This window comes from Psittacula echo (assembly GCF_963264785.1).
Source record: "Psittacula echo genome assembly, chromosome: Z".
Classification (NCBI taxonomy): domain Eukaryota; kingdom Metazoa; phylum Chordata; class Aves; order Psittaciformes; family Psittacidae; genus Psittacula; species Psittacula echo.
The window spans coordinates 17,039,607-17,059,674 of record NC_137742.1 but is presented as its reverse complement, the minus strand read 5'-3'; the positions used below and the strand labels follow the sequence as shown (position 1 = coordinate 17,059,674).

The window sequence follows — 20,068 nt, the reverse complement described above, 5'->3', positions numbered from 1 at the left end:
ACCTGAAAGGAGGATGGAGAAGGGTGGGGGTTGGTCTCTCCTCACTCAGTAACAAGCAATAGGACAAGAGGTAACAGCCTCAAGCTGTACCAGGGGAGGTTTAGGTTGGGCATTAGGAAAAATTTCTTCACTGAGAGAGTGCTCAGGCATTGGAACAGGCTGCCCAGGGCAGTGCTGGAGTCACTGTTCCTGGAAGTGTTCACAAACCGTATAGCTGAGGCCCTCAGGGATACGGTTTAATGGTGGGCGTGGCAGTCTGGGTTAATGGTTGGACCTGATGATCTTAAAGGTCTTTTCCAACCTAGCTGGCTGTGTGATTCTATGCAGGTAAATAGGTTTTTTTCTGTAATCTAGACCTTTGTACTGCTAATCTTCATCTCTGGAGCAGCATAAAAAAAAGATACTTGTGTTTCTACCAGGTAATAACAAACCCTAACAAGTTGAAAAGACACCGCGCGTATTCCAACGCAGCTGCTCTGTAGACGTGTGTATAAACCGAGTCACGCTTCCGCCCTCTGCCCTGCAGGCACGAGCACGCAGCGAGCCCGCCGAACCCCCCTGTGCGGCCGCTGAGCTCGGCGCCACGCCCCATTGCTCGCTTCCCGCCCGGCGGAGGCGGCAGCTATGGGCTCGGGCCTTTCCACTTCCTGGTGGCGGGTGCGGCCCGCGGTGCGCCGCCGCGGCCATGGCGGAGCGGCTGATGGTGCTGTACGGGGACGGCTCGGCGGAGGTGCAGTACGCGGGGGGGGCCCGCCTGCTGCTGTCGCCCTGCGGCTGCGAGTACCGGTACGACGCGGCGCCCCCCGCCGCTTCCCACCAGCTGCAGCCGGCTCAGAACACTCGGCAGCGGACCGCCTTCTGCCGCAGCGCTCACCGGGTACGCTGGGGTCGCGCCCGCTGATTCCTGGGCCCCTGGCCTTGATGTGCAGTACCGGGCCCGTGTCGAGATGCTTTCGGGGAGCTTTCCTCTGGGTTTGTCCTGCCGTACCATGCGGGCGGGCGCGGGTCCCGGGGAGCAGCCGTGGTGCGGGGTACCCGGCGTGCGGTTTCTTCTGCTCCCCAGCAAAGTTCCTCTGTGTGGTACGGCGGGGATCTCTCAGCCTCTGCTGCAAAACAAAAGAGATAAAATCAGCTTTAAAGGTCATCGATGTACAGAAAAACTTGTAACAGGCTTATTTTGGTTTGTTTTTCTCTGCATTTCAATAGGAACGACTTACACGAGCTCTAGATTTCCGGAACAGGTTCTCTTCTCGCCCATACTTACCTTCACGTGTTATACCTCCAGAAAGAAAAAAGGTGAGAGTTACACATATAATGCTGTCGTACAATAGACATCGCTAGGAGCCTGACAAGGTGGACTCCAATAAATTTACACGTGTGTATATGATGAGCACAGGCCTTGACGATGTAGAGAGGACAGTTTGGTGAGTGCAGCTAACAACTTTAGAATACTGCTAGTTTTCGTTACAGTTTCAACAGTTCATTTAGTCTTCTCTCCACATCTTTTGTAGCCAAACACCTAAGAGTTCGTTTACTCATAGTGATTTACAGAATAGAACTTCATAACTCACAAAGAGTTATAAAGCAGGTATGTTTATTGCAGCGCTGGATGCAAGGGGGATCGCTCCTCCTAACTCGTGCACCAAGAGCTCAACAAGATGGATATTTATTACACACAAACATACATATTCATCAGATTTCACAGGCATAGGAGAAGATTATTACAATTAGTTCCAAGAACTCATTAATACCATTCCCTTCCCCTCTACGCCTGCATACTGCCATCTGGTGGTCTTGGGCCGGGGTCTTCTGGGTGAAGTAAGAGGTCTTCCTTGCCATGCACTTTTCACCCTTGGCACAGTTTCCCCAGCTGGCAACCTAAAGTCTTATAGAGGCTAATTGAGACAGGTTCCTGTCAGACATTCATCTTCTTGAGAGAAAAGGGTCCCTGATTTTAAACAATGTGTTTCGGCTACCTATTTGAGTTATAGTTTAACCACAAGACTAGCAAGAACAAGAACATATCTGTTCCCTATACTAAGTTAACACAATCAATACATAGTTTGAAGAAAACTCTTAACCCTTTCCTTAGTCTGTTACTATTCCTCGCATCAATAGTAAGACTAAAACCTAGGGGTTTGTACATATGCCAGAATGAACTGTTTTATATATTGTCACTTTCCTGCACTGAAGACCTGCCAGGGAAGACTGGGTGACATAGGGCAGTGGTTTCTGAGAACTGGCACATTCAGCATCCCATTGTTTCTGCACTGCAGCACCTTTGTGACTCTAGTGGCTGCAGGAGGGCAGGGGCAGTGTTACTCTAGGAATGGCTATTCCAGGTCTGGCTGAGATCCATCCAGAGACCCCCATTACCATTTCTAGGAGCTCCTCTCTGGGTTCCCACTAAACACATGTGTGTACACACTATGGTGGGACTCTTAAGGCAACTTAAGAGCCTCACCAAGTGTTAAAACTTCATTAGTAGCAGGCAAGTGTTAAAACTTCATGCTAACATTTAGTTCCTGGAAACATAGTATCACTACATACTTAGCAGTAGGCTGATGCTCTGTCATTAGCACACGTGGGTCACACTTGAGACAAGGAGGCACAAAATGAAATACAAACCTTTGTAAATAAGTGGAATCAGTTCTAAGTAACGTTAAGTTTGATGGTGTCGTAACAGTAGCAAAGGAAAATAACTAAGATATACATTTCACAGAAGAAAAAAAACTAGAGTGCAGCTAGAGAACATAATGAAAATCCTTGTATAAGATAAACCATTGTAGTTGACATAGTTTTAGGTCCTTATGACCTTAGTACAAAATAAGCGTAAGAAAATCAGGATAGAAAAACAGGATGTGTAGATAAAGAGTATCTGAAACTAGCAGATGTCCAGGATGTGCTGCAGCTAAGCTGCCTGACAAGTAGAAGGACAGGACGATTATGTCTGCAGTGTTACCGAACCAATTAAGCTGGTGTAAGCATTATCTACTGCACATGCTTCAAAGACTGCCAGAAGTGATGAAGATTGCTGGAAGAAGAAAATGACCCCCAAAAGACCACTACCACGTTGTTGTGTGCATGTGAAAATGGGCGTGGAATTACGTAAAGCAGTTCTTGGATGGTTAATGAATATGTATGACATTAATGAATATGCATGTTAAGCAACAATATAATCATGGTCTGTTTGAGGTTCGGATGAGACACGTTAGGAGAAGCTATCTGCTGTGTCTCCTGGCACTACAATAAAGAACACCTGCTTGTCAACTTAAACTCTGTCGGCGAGTTCCTGGAGATTTCTCCAAATCAGTCTCCACCCTCCCCCAGGCCAGCATCTTCTGGAGCATGGTTGGGCCTCTAGATGCTTCCTAACTTAGAGCTTTCACTGTTCAGGGTGTTAGGGGTAAATTTCCCAGCCCACACCAACTGTTTATCAACTGTTGTTTTTCTTAAAGCAAAAGCAGGTTTTTCTGTAGCTCTTAAGATTGAACTTCTTTGGTAATTCACTGCTAGCTTATTGTTCTGTGCCCTCTTTTCAACTAGTGCTCATTGTTTCCAAGGCTTTTGCTACTTCCCAGGCTCAGCAATCCATTAAAGCAAGGTAACAATCACCAAGCTCTAGTTCACTGGGCGTGTTCCAATAATAAGGTGGTAATAAGCCTAACGGGCCAGCCTTGGAGCCTCCCATAGTTACCGTAGGACGCAGTTACTCCAAGGCCTATGGCCTTTACTAGCAGTGACTGTACTTTTACTGGTCACTGGGTACGAAAACGGTTGCACTGTGTTACTGTGCTTATGTTTGAATTCCAAACTGCATAGTAGTTAGTTTGCTTAGGCTCTGCTTTGGCCACACTAGCCATCCACATCTCTAGACAGCTTGAGGAGCCGGATGTTGTCAGTAGTATGTTCTGTTCAGAACTGCAAATAGTATTTACAATGCAGACTTTTCCAATGCTGAGCCAAAGCGTGATTTGGGCTGAAACATATTTGATTAAAGGTCAGTCAAATGTGAGAAAGCTGATTAAATTGAGATAAAACAAATTATGAGGAATGCAAATACTTACATGCTAAGGTTTTTTTTCACATCTTATTTGGGAGGGTTTCCATTTCTGTTCTTATCTTGGATCCAGTGCTTTACCTGAAGTCTTCAATTCAAAGCAGGCTAATGATATTTTCTGTGTGGTGATCAGGTACCAGGCCAATACAAAGGAAAATACTTAATTTTTAGGGCAGAACTTTTTGCAGATGACTAGAAAGGCATTCATTGTCTTAGGATGTTTCTAGTTTCAGAGGGTGATTAATGTATTTTCCAAACCTACAATTTGGGAAAAGCTTTAATCTGGGGTTTGAGGTAGATACAGTGCTTGTTTGGAGTACTTTGTTGAGAATCAGCTGCTTTGTTTTTGTAGAAGGGGTAGCAGAAAGCCATCTGGTGTGAAAAAGTTTTTTGTTTGTTTTGAACGAAAGTGCTAATTGAAGCAGCAGTCTGTACTTGAATATCACAGCACCAAGATGAGGCTACTCTTTTGAGACTTTCCAAATGTTGTAAAAGTCTAAAATCTTTATTATATTTTACATTCTTCTTCAGAGGTGTGTTTTACCCCCATCCTACCAGTAGCAGCGTAACCAAATCTGCATTGCTGCAGCAAAATGTTTTCAATAAATTTCCATTTTGGTAAGAACACATAAATACATGTTACATGCCAGTTTACAGGCTTATCTTAATCTTGTAAATAGAAGATTTCAGGGCACATGGGGTTTTAATGTACACAGTTTTAATGTGGGCTTTCTGTGAAGTGTACCATTAACTGATACAATCAAGATAATTTAGGCTTTCTCATCAGTGTTTCTTAAGAAGCAGTTTGAAACAGAAATACCTTCCATCTGTGGGCAGTTGAGCCTGGTCAGCTGGGCATGCACCTTACTAGTTTATGAATGCATATTAAATTAAAACATTATTGCTAAGTAGAACTCTGTTAGGAGGAAGCAGATACAAAAATGAGATATTTTGCCTCTTCTTCAGTACATGTATGCAAATAAATTTAGAATAATGTTTCGTGCTATATATCACCTTGCAGAACTGAATTCATTTAAATCTAAATCTTTCATTGCAAATTGTGGGAAGCAGGTCATTTTTATCTTGCCAAATACTCCAGTCCTTTTTCTTGTTTTAGATTGTTTTCAGGGATATTTTAGAAATTACATGGCCTGACCCTGCTACAACTGATCTGACAAGATGTGCAGACAATGGCAGTGTGAAGATCTCATCAGTAGATGGTTATGCTCACCTTTACCTGTCAGAATTGCAGCAGGAATTCACAGTGGAGTTCTTATGCAAAGTCAGCCAGTCATCTACAGCATCCCTACGCTCCTCTCAAAAGAACAGCAACTATCAAACCAGAGATCAGCATGGAAAATTGAGAAAGAATCCTGTTGCTGAAATGTCATTGAAACAAATGAGAATAGAGGGTAAGAAGAATGATCAAGGTTGTGCTGAAAGTAAATACAGAGAACCAGCCAATCCAGAGGACCAAAGAGACACAGGTGGAGTCCCTTTGTTCTACACAAATCACTCTTGTGAATACATGTGGGTTACGCAGTGTTGGTCTGTCTCCTCCTACCCAGAAGAATGGAAATACCCTTTGTCATTGGCACTAATGAGCTATAACGTAAACACTGCTAAGAAGGTAATGCAGACATGTGAGAAAAACAACCATCCATCTATGGAAACTGATGTTTTAATACACCCTGGAACAAAGGAAACAGTTTCTCATTTACCTACAGCTTTGCCACTCAGTTGCAGAGCCCCACACTTACACAGGTAATTTAAGTTGTTTACTTCATAGTTGTTGACACGTTTTGAAATTTGTAATTTGGAACTTCAACCTCTAGCAAAATAACTGAATTCTAGCTGTAAAAGATTTTTAAAAAATTACTATAGCAGTATTTATGTTTTTAGGAACTTCCTGAGACATGAAGTTTGTGAAACTAACATTCTGTATCCTACTGTAATTAAAATATAGGAATTAGTCCAGAGGAAAGTATTTTTTATATTTCTGACATGCCGTACAACTATGTAAAGGAAAAAGAGAATACTGAAATAAGAACACAGTTTTGGGTCTGTTTGGTGTGGTTTCATTTTTGAGAAGATAATACTTCTGGGTTGTGCCAGTGGCATATGCTTTCTGTCAAAATAATTAAACAAAACAAAAGAAAACCTTTGCAGGTTTGACAAAATTAATTTGGTAACTAATATGAGTAACTAAGGAATCAGAGGAATCTGAAAATACCTAGTCTCTTTTCCTTTAATAAGTGTGCATCCATCTGTTCTTGGTACAGAAATGATCAGCAGCACATAAAGAAAAAACCTGACCTTCAGCCTCTCCTGAAGCATTTGTTGTATTTTATACAGGTGGACTTTCTGTGACTTCTTTCAGAATGAAGACATTGAAAAGTATTCATGCCCTCAGCTAATTCAAATTGTATGGTGGCAGGGTGTTTTTTATAGGTATGTCGGAGATCTTGTGTTTCATCTTTGGAAGACTTTACGGAAATTAAGCTTTAGGATGCCTTACTTTATCCCTTTCTCACTCTTTGAAAGATTGCACACAATCTTCATGTGAGAGGCTGTTCATTTCTGCTGTTTATTGGACTTCAGATTTTCTGGTACAGTGTATTTCCAGGTCTGAAGGTGGGTATGTGTGAAACAACCGATCTGAAATCATGTTTAAGGCTTTTAAAGTAGTGATCTGATTTTAGAATCACAGAATAGTTAAGAGTTGGAAAGGCCCTTAAGATCATGTAGTTCCAACCCCCTGCCATCACCAGGGACACCACCTACTTGCTCAGTGTTGCTCAAGGCGCTGTATTAGAGTTCTTCAAGGTTTACTGGACAGCTGGAGCTCCCACTGGCAAAATCGTGCTTGGTTACTTTAAAAATTACATTGCTGCTTTTGATGCTGAAGATTTCATGCTTTATAAATGCATGGTGACCTATCTTGGTCTTGATGTCTTGGTGACCTACATAATTCGCATCTTGCAGGCAGCTAAATTGTGGATTTTACTGGTGTATGGTTAAAAAAAAAAAAAACAAAAAAACAAAAAAACAAAAACAAAACCACAAACCTTTTTTAAAATTGCCCTTTCCAATAATCTGTTGTAAAACCTGAAAATTCTACAGTTGCTAGCAGCATCTAAAAGTCTCTGATAAAAACATAATCAGTGTTTAAAGCTTTAATCTTTCTGCCCAGTGTTCTTCACTTTTCTCAGTGCAATTCCTAAATTTTCATCTCATTTCTGAACAAAATGCTTAGCAGTTCTTTAGTACTATACCTCATTTCTTTGGATATGGTGAGTAGCTGTACTTAGTCTTGTAAGTCCCATTACCAAACTCCAGGCACATAACCACAGAGTCACAAAGTTGGGCCACTAAATGCTTTTAGGCTTCTGAGATACCATATGATCACAAGTGAATGACCATTTATCTTAGGGAAAAACACACAGCTGCAGTGAAAGTGAAGACCTTCAGGTTGTTCAGGAATCATTCAGTCTGATGCTCTCTGTACACTAGGTAGGGCTGGACCACTAAGAAAATTAAGACTTTTCCCTTTAGAATTGCTGTATTTTGTGCTCAGCAGAATGAGCTCTTGTGATAAGTTTACCTCAACACAAAAAAAAGCTTTCCTTAGCTTGTTTAGATCCCGCACACCATGTACACAACCAAAGAAAGAGCCTGGCAATGTTAATGTTCTGTGTTGAAAGAAATAATTGGTACACTCTGGTGTTTATAAAACCGTAGAAGGTTTCTCCTGTAGGAGTTGTGTTGAAAATATGTTTCTTAGTGCTTTCTTGAAGTGTACTAACCTGTTTTGCTTGGGTAGTGACACAGCATTTAAAATACTTGTTAAAACACTTGTTATTTCTTTCAGATTTATCCATGGTAGGAAAAACATCATAGAAATCTATCCTGGTGATGACTCAGTTCTCAAGTCAGAGGGAGCACTTTTGGGAAATTATTTCATACACTACTCAATCCAGAAAGGAACAAAAAAGGTATAAAGCTCTTCTAAAATTTTAAAATATTTTCTAAATTCCTTCATGTTAAGCAGTTTCCTTATTTTTTAACACATTTGCCCATAGAATCTGTAGTGAATCAAGCAACCAGTCATACAAAAAATGAGATTATACTTTCTGTTCCAGAATGCATTTTTATAAGTTACAGACAGGTAAGATTATCTTACAGATAAAAAAATTCTTTTTAATTGTAACATTTATTTCACAAGCTCAAGTATGCACTGCAGTAGGATTCTATAATGACCATTTCTTACTAATTTAGAAGACACATTTAGTCTTTAATATACTGATGAGAGGTTAATCTTTGTGCATTTGGAAATGTTTTCTTTTTCATGATATAGAGACAGAACCTAGAAGATGCAAGTTCTGTTCTAGCTTTGCCACAGACCTGCTGTTCATTGGTGGAGAAATGGTTTTGCTTCTCTCTGTGTCTATTGTTAAACTTCTCCAGAATAGACATCCTCTGAAGGCTCATACAGTGTTTTGTATTTTTAAAGCAAAATTAAGTGTCGACTTTGTACCCTTCAAACCAAGCCTGTGACATGTAGTCAATTGTAGTTACTCAGTAATGAACTAGTTGACTCTCTGATAAGTGAACTTCTTGGTCCATACTGAGTGCATGTTTCTTCCCACAGAAGTAGGCTTGAAGAATACAACAGCAGGTCAGTACTTTTCAAGGAGATACTTGTCTGTGTTCTGGAAAAATGTGATTACAGTTGCTTTCTGGGAGGTCAGAAGTTTCATATCTTGCAATCTTAATGCTGTTTTCATGCTACAGTACCTGTAACTAACTTGCCTCCTTTCTGCTTTTTACTGCAGAGGGAAGAGAAGATGTATTCAGTCAACAGCCTACCTCCCGATGTACCAGGAAATTCATATTCTATATCCTCCATCATCACTCAGGCAACCAAGTAACTTTAATTTATCTTTGTTATATTAATTCCTCTGACTGTGAAAGGACAGTAGTTAAAATTGCACATAATATGTATTATGACATGAAGTATAAAAATTAAAGGAGTTTATATCAGCACTAAGTACGTCTATAAACTTACAGAAGATTACAACTATTTAGGAGATGTAGTAAGCATGAAATGCTTAATACTTTGTTGTTTTTTTTTTTCTCAGAATACTTCAGTACTGCTACAAGACTAAACTGTCACTAACTCATAACTATTATCTCTGCTGCTGGAAAATGGTATGTAGCTGAAGATTTATAAATCTTTCAGTGTTGTAAGGTTGATTATGCAGGCTATAGGGAATAGGACCTAATCTATAGAGAAGAATAGTTAGTGTATCCTTAAAGATCAGAAGATATATATTGGGAGCCAATAGCATGCAGTGTAAATGTATATTTGTGAAACAGAAGGCAACTGCATGATGGAGATCTGGTTATGGTCTGGAAAAACAGGTGAATTGAAGATCTGGAAGAGATTCAAGTATCTGAATGATGTAAGTAACCTTTCCTCAAGTTTTTAATGTATTTGTCTCATTCTAGGTACCTGAGACAGATGGACGAGAAATGTTGCCAGTTTTGCTGCATGAAAAGGTTATTCCCAGCATAGGAAGACTCATCGTGTACTCGGATCATAAAGTCCATGCTGCTTTTTGGGACGGGGTGACCTTGAATATGGTCTGGGATTTCAGCTCTTCCTGTAGCAAGATCCAGGTAACTGATGAGTTATAAGGGTAACTATTCTTAAAACTCTTCATGAAAAGTACCACTAGGAAACTAACGAGAACATGAAGCAAAAGTTTTGATGCCTGTAAAATACAAACTGAAGACTTTGGAGAGATTCATTCACAGTATTTTTCATTTGGATGAGTCCAGAAGCTCAAGAGTAGGTTTGTCTCACAAGCTTGTATAGTCCTCTAAATGAAAATACCACCATTAATGTCTTGTCAGTATTTTAACCAGAAACAAGGAGGAAAAATATTTTAGTGCCTAACAGATGCCTAAGGAGGCAAATGAAACTATCCTTTCAAGAAGTCACTCACATTGATCAACAAAGGGAGTATTTGGTTTTTATTTCGAATTACCTGTCATTGAGTAAATGGATAGTGAAAAATTACTCAGAAAAGTAACCTTGTGCATATGGTATTACATGTATGTGTTTAAATCTATTTACTACAGAAGTAAAACGACTATGTCGATTTTTGCTGAATGGTACTACAGAGAAAATTATATGAGTGTGGAATTCAAGGTTGAATGCTGAGACTTTTGCTTCTGTGCCTTTGCTTATTATCCTGAGGTGACAAGATACAAAACTATGTTAAAGTGTCTGAGGATATCTCTATTATAGAATCATAGAATCATAGAATAGTTAGGGTTGGAAATGACCTTAAGATCATCTAGTTCCAACCCCACTGCCATGGGCAGGGACACCTCACGCTAAACCATGTCACCCAAGGCCTCATCCAACCTGGCCTTGAACACCGCCAAGCATGGAGCATTCACAACTTCCTTGGGCAACCCATTCCAGTGCCTCACCACCCTCAGAGTAAAGAACGTCCTCTTTATATCCAATCTAAACTTCCCCTGTTTAAGTTTTAACCCATTATCCCCTCTCCTGTCACTACAGTCCCTAATGAATAGTCCCTCCCCACCATCCTTCCAGGCCCCCTTCAGATACTGGAAGGCTGCTATGAGGTCTCCACGCAGCCTTCTCTTCTCCAGGATGAACAGCCCCAACTTTCTCATCCTATCTTCATACGGGAGGTGCTCCACTCCTCTGATCATCCTCGTGGCCCTCCTCTGGACTTGTTCCAACAGTTCCATGTCCTTTTTATGTTGAGGACGCCAGAACTGTACACAATACTCCAAGTGAGGTCTCATGAGAGCAGAGTAGAGGGGCAGGATCACCTCCTTCAACCTTCAAATATAATTTTTATGTTATAAAAAATATAAATATGATAGTGTGTCAAGAGATACAATATAACTTCCTGATGTGAGCTAGCTTGAATCTATATACTCACTCCTGATAAAAGGAGGAAGAACTGAATATTCTACAGGTTTGGAAACATTTCTACACACTTTTCTGGAGGTAGTTTATTCTTGAATAACCAAATTCTATCCTTAGCGAAACACAAACTATTAAGTATTTAAAGTGGAATGTTCATAGATACTTAATTCTTAATTTGGCCTATTATACTCGCCTTTCTTTTCTTTTTCTTTGGACTGTAGCAGAAAACTAATAATTCTAATTTTCTTTTTCTTCTAAGATAAATGAAGACGTAGGCTGGTGTAAGTTAACTACTTCTGATGGGTTACAGCAGCTAATACAAATAAGTCATCCTGGAATTTATGAAAGGTATAAGTAACTTAAACAAGTTAAATAGAAAAGAATTCTGCACAGATCTCTTATATGAAGACATGGTATTTACTGAAAATATATGGGAGGGAGGTAACACCAAACACACCATGATAACAGCTCTGTGTTTCATCTGGCAAAGATTCAGGACCTTTATGGCTCAGGACCTCTACATGCTATCATTCCATTATGGCTATTCCAGTAATATCTTTTTAGAAAAGTGACTAGAGCTGAAACTTGGCACTTAGATCAGTGGATAAGGATGGAAAAAAAAAAGAAAAAAATCCTTGTCCTATATAGAGCTGGTACACAGAAGTGGATAGCACTTTATCCAGTTTCTGCTTTATTACAGATACTGACCTCTGCCTGCAGATTGCTTTCTCTAATCTGCTTGCTCTAATTACAGCCTCATTATGGGAACCATTAGAAGCTTACTGTGCTACTTTTCAACAAGGAGATATTCACAAACAAAAATTAACATTTGTACACTATTCATTACAAATCATACAGCTTTGTTACGATTTTCTGTGACAGTACAAATTTTAGTATGAAGGAGACTCTAGACAAAAAATGGGAATCAAAAATTGGCATGGGAACCTAGAGAAAAAAGCTAGATTTTGACTCATGTTTTCTTCTTTCAGATCCAGGTCTATTGCTTAATGCCTTCAGGTTTTTTTGCTTGAATTAATGCAGTGTATTTCTCATATAAATAACTACTTTTTGTAAATTTTCATGTTAATGTAGGTACACAAGAACAGCAATAGAATGGTGCAGAAGTTTGAGTGAAAGGAAGGAGATTCCTGAATATACTGAACACTCTGTAACTGAAGAAAATTGGTATTAATCTTTATCCTAAATAACTGACTACAAATAACCTTTATCCTAAATAACTGACCTATAAATAAGTTGAAAATAAAACTCAGAAAGACTAATAAACTTTGAATTTCATAGACTGAATTTCCTAAGGGTCAGAAGTAATAATTTTAAGTCCATTTATTTTTCTTTCAGTGTTTAAAAAGTTAGCTAAATTGAGTTCTAGGTGAAGCTTGTTTCATTGCTCTTCAGCCTGTCTTACTTAAAAATCAGAATTATGGTGACTTTGCCAAAGGAGGAGTAATGTTACAGAGATAGTATCTTGCAAGGTGAAAAAGAGAAACTAGGCTAAGAAAGGTGTCTTTTAACAGAGCACCAAGCAGCTTAAAATAGTACTTTGAACTGCTAAATGACACTTAACATCTCTTGCTAATATATTTGTCCTTTTTAATACATGCTACTGATCTGACCAAAAGTCTGCTGACATCATATACAAACACATTCAGGTATTAAAAATGTGGGGTTTATCATTTAAAATTATTACTCTTCGTATTCAAATTACAGCAGATTCAGTAGCTGATGAAATAAAAATTGTATCTGTACATACATACATATAGCAAAGAGACTGTTTTTAGAGAAGAGCCCATATTTTTGGTAACACAAACAACTGATTGACAGATGGCAGCCATTTACTTGTGGTATGAAGGACAAAAATACAGTGGGGTTTTTTTTTTTTTCCTGCTTGGATTTTGTTCATCTAATTTTTAGTATTGCTGGAAACTATTATAAAATCTGAAGTTGAAAATACATTAAAAGAACTTTTCATGATACTACATCATTTAACAATTTATTTTTTGGACAGGTCTGCTGATGTTGAGCTTGAAAAAATACAGAGATTTAACTGTATCCTTTCTGAAAGCTGTAAAGATTTTTCACTTTTACATTGTTGTTCATCTGCATATTCAAATCTGCATTTTTGATCATCAAAGGCTGTCTATCCTATTATCACCTTTTACTGTCTTACCCACTTCTTATCTTATTAAGCCATTTTTTGTTTTCTTATTTATCCTTTGTTTAGCTTGTCTGATTTCTGCATCACAGCACCAGTAATAAAAGCAAAGGCAGCATACAAAACTAAAATAAATAAATCACCAAAAAAAGGAAGCCCTTTAATGGGCATTGCCTTAACTTCACCAACACTCACCTGCTGATCTTTTCTCGACAGTAGGATGATGCAGTTGCCATGGGGCTTGTTGTTACAGCACAGAACCCTTCTGTTTTTCAATTACCTTAGTTTCACTCCACTGTGTTCAGATAGCTCAAAAAAGTGTGCTGCACTGCCTCTGCTTAAAGCCACTCTTAACGATTGTCTTCAAGCCAGCATTCAATTTGATTAGTATGAAAAGTGCTTGCTGTTGAATGTGCAGTGTAACATCACATAGTTTCCATTTTAAGGTAACTTTTGGATAAATCAAAGTCTCAAAGACATTTTTTATAAATGTTGTAGATATTTTAAGTTATACACTCTTATTTTTTAGCTTTATGTAATTGCCATGCTATGAAATGTGAAACTTTGCAGAATGATGAATAGGAATCCAGAGAAGTATTCTTCTCATTAGGAGGAAGATTCTGAATTTTTTTTTTCTTTCCTTAACAAAATAACCCTAGTTTTATTGGATAATAGCAACGTTCTGGAAGGGACATCTGCTGCAAAAACCAATCCATCTGGTCTTACTGTCAAAAAAACAGAAAATGAGAGTGAGCTAGAAGAAATCAGTGAAGGGTACGTCCTGGAGGCTTTGGAAAAAACTTCCAAAGTAATTCAGGATATTGAATCTCTGCTTGCAGCTTGTGGGAGGTGAAGCCCCATGGCTTCATGAAGACCTGTGTTCTGCATCTTCATGGGAGTTGCCACAGTTCTGTCTGAGGAGGCTTCGAGGTGTGAGAGGAATGAAGGCTGAAGGCAGTGACTGGGTTGCTGTTGTAACACTAGAGTTGCTTGTTGTGCATAGGCAAAAAGAACAGTGAAATAACAGCGCACAGCTGTATAAATACATAAGGGCTGACCTGGAAGTGCTGTTTTTATATGTATGAAATCATACATGAATCACGTGACTTTATAGAGAACTGTACAAGGAACTTAAGTTACTGCTCAAGTGGCTAGGGTGGGGATAAGCAGTTTTAACTGTATAAATGGGCTTTTATTTAGATGCATACACTGAGTAGTCCAGAATTCAATAGAAAGCTTTCCAAATGCTTTCTACTTCATGGTTTTGTAGTAAATAAGTATTTACTAAAGCGTCTTGAGTGCTTCCTGGTGCATTTTCTGTTACCGGGTGGTGCACTGTTCTACTGGTGGTGTATAATGAAAACACACTAGCCTGCTGCTCCAGAGATGAAGATTAGCAGTACAAAGGCTGAGATTATAGAAAAAAAACCATTTACCTGTATAGAATCACAGAGTCAACTAGATTGGAAAAGACCTTTAAGATCATCAGGTCCAACCATTAACCCAGGACTGCCAGGTCCACCACTAAACCATGTCACTGAGGGCCTCAGCTATACGGTTTGTGAACACTTCCAGGAACAGTGACTCCAGCACTGCCCTGGGCAGCCTGTTCCAATGCCTGAGCATCTTCTGTGAAGAAATTTTTCCTAATGCCCAACCTAAACCTCCCCTGGTACAGCTTGAGGCTGTTACCTCTTGTCCTATTGCTTGTTACTTGGGAGACGAGACTGACCCCCACCTCACTACTACCTCCTTTCACGCAGTTGCAGAGAGCAATAAGGTTCCCCCATGAGCCTTCTCCAGACTAAGCCCCTCCCTAGTTCCCTCAGCGGTAAGACTCATTCTCGAGACCCTTCACCAGCTCTCTGCCCTTCTCTGGACCCGCTCCAGCACCTCAATGTCTCTTTTGCAGTGAGGGGCCCAGAACTGAACACAGGATTCGAGGTGCAGCCTCACCAGTGCCCAGCATAGGGGGATGATCACTGCCCTGGCCCTGCTGGCCACACTGTTGCTGATACAGGCCAGGATACTATTGGCTTTCTTGGCTGCCTGGGCACAAGCTGAATCGAGTTCAGCTCTGTCAATCAGCATCCCCAGGTCCTCTTCCATGAGCAGCTTTCCAGCCACTCTGCCCCAAGCCTGGCGCATTGCATAGGGTTGTTCTGAGCCAAGTGCAGGACAAGGCACTTTTGTCTTGTTGAACCTCTTGGCACTGGCCGCAGCCCATTGATTCAGCCTGTGCAGATCCCTCTGCAGAGCCTTCCTGTCCTCCAGCAGACCGTCGGTTTCTTTTCCGCCGCTTCACTGCAACTCCCCACACGCTGTTTTCCAACACTTCAGGGACACTGCCCCCACAACCAAGCCGCATACCACAGGCCGACGCGGAGACAGGCCGCTCCCTCAGCCGTTGTCCCAGCCTGCTCCGCGGCCACGCATGTCTCCTGCGGGGCCGGGCGGCTCTGCTTCACCTCATGGGGCGAAGGGGGCTGCTGGCGGCGGCAGCGGTGGCCGCACTTGAGGTGGGTGCGAGGGGCCGCGGGGCGGCCTCGGTACTAGGCGGCGGCTGCGGGCGGCTTCCCGGCTCCGCGGACTCCGCGGCTCCGAGCGGCAGCCCCTCTCGCCCCGCGGAGCCGGAAAGCCGCATGCAGCCGCCCGGGCCGGATATACGGGTCGGGTCTTCACATAAGAGTGAAGTGCTTTGCCTAAAGCCAGGCATGTCACTTAGGTGTCAGGCTGCCTCACGCTCCCGTTCTTGTGTAAAGATGACGGCACATTTTTATTTCTTAATGACTGAGGAGATGGTTGATGAGGGGCTTTGGTGGTGGGTGTTGAGGCAAAGCATACTCTTCCTTCAAGACGTAAAAATTGTTGCTGATCGCTGTAATTTCACGTCTGCTTGCTGCATGCCTGTCTCCTGCATCCCTGTCTTTAGTTACACATACTAATTGTATTCTAGTCTAAAATTGGGTTAGTTATTTAAGATACAAATGATGTTGCGGTTAATGAGGGTAATGCATAAACCGCTCGTGCTTCTTTTTTTCTTGTTTAGTACGACAAATGATTGGTTTTTTTCTTCTACTGGATAGTACTGGGATCTGTTTCTATTCCTAAATACTTTAAGGATATTTCTTTCAACTGTTTTCTTTTAGGTACATCTCAGTTCCAAAGTACTCATTAAGGAGAAGGTCTGCGTTTTGGTGTCTTGGTATCTCTTTTAAAAAAACATCTTAAATTATGGTCCCTGAAATAAACAATTTATTTAAGTCCTGATTTTAGGAGGGGTGTGGGGGGGTGAGTGGGTGGTATTTGTTTTTCTTAATTTCCTTGTGGTTTTAATTTCGTTTCTTCCTCAGTAATTTGATAAAATCTCACTGATTTCTTGTGTGCTTTTGTCCTCTTTCCTGTTCAGCCCCCTTCCACCCTCCGACATCAATAATGCATTATAATTATCTAACCCCAAAATATTTGCATTATTGGTTCTTCACAGGTCTTTTTAGGCTCGGATCTGCTTTCTGTGAGAGAATATATTAAATATTTGAGTTCATGTCTTAATTGGTAATTCAGCTTTATGGAGTATTTTGTATAAGTTAACATCATATATCAAATAATACTTTTTTAGGAGATCATAGAATTATAAGGGATTGCTACAATCTTGACTTCTTTTATAAAGTGTATAATTCTACTAATTTTAAGCATTGAATTCCTATGTGTATTCATGTACCTGATTTTTTTCTCTTGCTGTTAACAACATAAGTTGAAAGGCTTCTTAGTATCAGCTGTTTCTTCAAATTCATATTTGCAACTTTGATCTAAATATCTTATTGTGTCAGTAATTTACAGTGTTAACTGTGTGTTTGTTAAAATTATTTTTGTAGTTTCCATAAGTGAAACTACATGCATCAGCAGAATTACATTTTCTGGGTATAGGCGGAGATTATGCATAATGCTAATATATATCTCATAGAAAAATGGCATGAGAAAGCATAACTCTGAGCAGTGTAACTCTGTCAGCTGTTGTGTGCATGTGTTTTTTGTAAACCCAGCCTAAATCTCTCTTTCAATATGTTAACTGGACTGATCACCCATAGGTTTCTAAGCATTCTGTGTAATACATCTGTTTCCCACTCTCCTGTTCTAACAAGAATGTAAGCTCCACAACTGTGCTTTGTCAGATTTATAGGATAGAAAAAGCTCTGACACTTAATTGTGATATTTTACACTTTATTGTGATATTTTATATTTTATTGTGGTATGTGTAAACATATCACACTTTATTGTGGTATATTTACACCACCTGAAAATCATTTTTTTCTCCACACAAAAAATGCATTTTCTAGGTTTATATTAGAAATTGTAGTTTCAGAGGTTATTCTGGTTGAACAGAGTTTTGCTTTTTCTAGTCTTGATTTCACTCTTGATCTGCAGAATATTTATAGTTATGCCATTGTACCTGGGAATTTGACTTGATTTTTGCACAGACATCAGTCATTTGTGTCTATGAAAGGTGACAGAGCCAGACTGTTTAAAAAGAACAGTTACTCCATGGACATGGCTCTTGACTAAGGGTAATCGGAAGCCACGTTTTTGCTTCCTGTTCTTTATTCTGTCTCAAATACACCCATTCATATATTGTTTTCCAGTTGGTATTGTTACCTTTATTTCACGGTACAATAATTCTCAAATCATACTCATTTTGTGTTGCTTTTGATAGTTTTCCTGTGCACTTTATGCACGTTAATAATATCTATAGCAAAGCAGTGTAAGCCCACCGCAGAACTGATGCAGACCTCTGTTGCTGTTTGAATTTATAGGTCACCACTTGGAATAGACAAGCTCACTAACTGATGGGATGAAATTAGAAAGAGATCACTGAATGTGACTCACAAATGTTTCATTACATGGGAATCTTTCACTCACACAGTTACAAGGAAGTGTCTGTTAAAATAGGTCTCTGTGTAGTTTGAAATGCAGTTACTTGAAACAGAAGGCTGGAAGTGCATTTTTCTGACTTTATGACATTGGGGTTTATTATCTTTTAATTATTACCTTGTTCCATCTTTAATTTGTGCCCTTCTCGTGTTTTATGGTTGTCTTTTCCTGCTTTTTCTCACAGGGCTTTCAGCCCTTGCTGAAGATACTTTTAGCTCAATTAAATTTGTTAAGGAATTCATTAAAAAGACGTTGCTTCTTTCTCTATTTTATACTGTTTTTCAGGTTTTATATGTCTTTTGTAGAGAGTTTGAAGAGCTCTGTGTAGTATCAGTGCTTACTGCTACCTGGTTCAAATCATTTAGGATGCAACAAATGGTGTTTGGTCTTCCCTGCACTGGACTGCGCAGACAGGATTCAAAAAGCACAGAAGCTCCATGCTGAGGCATAGACCATGTTTGCTACTGGAATAAAGCAACGGCAATGGAAAAAGTATGTTCACTTAGTCCCAGGGTAAGTTGGATTCTGAATACTGGTGTGCTTTCTAAAAGTATGCTGCTACATCAGTTCTTCACAAGTTGGCTTCCTATTACAGTTTTTATGGTAATTTTAAATAAAAACCAATCTGATGTGATGTTTATACAGAAGAAACATTTGTGAGGAGATCACTATTTGTTCCTTAAAGTGGAATTTATTCAGAAACGGGGACTGTGTTGTAAAGTCACATACCAGAAATGGCAGTTCCAGTGTTTCAGGAAATACTGTGTTTACATCTTCCTTCAGGACAGTCATGGTTAACACACTTTAAACATGATCCACCTCTTTCATCTGTGAGCAAAGTCCATGTATTATTCATGCTTTCTTCTCCTTAAGAGCTTATAAATAAGTGAATGAGCGGGCTTTTTTTCTGGAAAGATCAGTGTCAGTCTGCGTATTTTTGTGAGTAATTCTACAAGAAGCAGGCATGCACATAATTTGGAAGACACATTCTATATTTTTAGGGCTTATAATAAATAACATGTTTATTTGTTATAATTAATTATTAATTATTAATTAATGTCATAATTATTAATTAATGTCATGATTGTTAGAAGTTTTCACTTTTAAAGGAAGTCTAATACAGTGGTAAAACCCCATTTAGAATAAAAAATTTACCTAATAGAACTGTGTGAAGAAGGGTTGTTGAGATTGCACAGAAATAGCAAACTCTTGGAGAAAAAAGTTTTTGGATAGGATGTAGGCTTTGAAACTGTGGTCTGTCTCCATGGCTCCACCAAAAGGCAGAATAGAGTAATAGTTGGGAAAGTTAGAAATGGTACTGGCCTTCAAAGACTGCTTTTCGGTGTGTTTAACATAATAAAGCTTGGGAATATGTCATTTTAATGTATACCCACTTTATTTCAAAAGTGTGGTTTTTTTATGGTATCACAGAAATCAGTAGTTTGTCTTTATAATCCAGGTATCCCATAATTGCTTCTTGGGAGTGGAGTGAGAGTGTCTTTTAAGAATTTGAATTATTTTTGGAATTTCTTTTGAGGTGTCAGGTGGTTATTTAGGGACAGTAATTCCCAAGAAATCACCTTCTAGGAGAGAGTTTCATAACAATTACAGGACATTCATGATTTTAAAAAAAACTTTTAAGTGATTATTAATGCTAATAAAAGTGCCTTTATTTTTAAATTACAACAGTCAACTTTTGAAAAGTAAAATATCTGGGATTAGTTAATTTTTTTTTTTTTTTTCCTGCAAAAAGAGCTGTTATGAAGGTAATGTGGCAGACAATAAACAAGCCCTAAAAGTAACAGTAGAGTTTACTGCTGGAGCACGTACTGAGGAGAAGCATATGTAGTTTTGCTCTGTAAGGAGTTAGTTTTGGTTACTTCTGCTTGACTGAATCATTATTGTCTTAGTGTTTGTGATAAATAGTAAAGAT

The 20,068-nt window shown here is 39.5% G+C and overlaps 1 protein-coding gene across 1 annotated transcript; it reads left to right on the top strand.

Annotated features, from left to right (window-relative positions):
- Nucleotides 1-685: 685 nt before the first annotated feature.
- On the top strand, nt 686-18,463 carry LOC308232192 (uncharacterized protein C5orf34; the record flags this gene model as incomplete). Its single annotated transcript, XM_080638269.1, has 13 exons — nt 686-877; nt 1,207-1,296; nt 5,178-5,824; nt 6,416-6,511; nt 7,932-8,055; nt 8,896-8,987; nt 9,202-9,271; nt 9,572-9,742; nt 11,296-11,384; nt 12,129-12,221; nt 13,060-13,100; nt 13,866-13,980; nt 18,421-18,463. 13 exons carry the CDS (start codon nt 686-688, stop codon nt 18,461-18,463), a joined length of 1,863 nt encoding a protein of 620 aa, XP_080494395.1.
- Between the last annotated feature and the right edge of the window lie 1,605 nt (nt 18,464-20,068).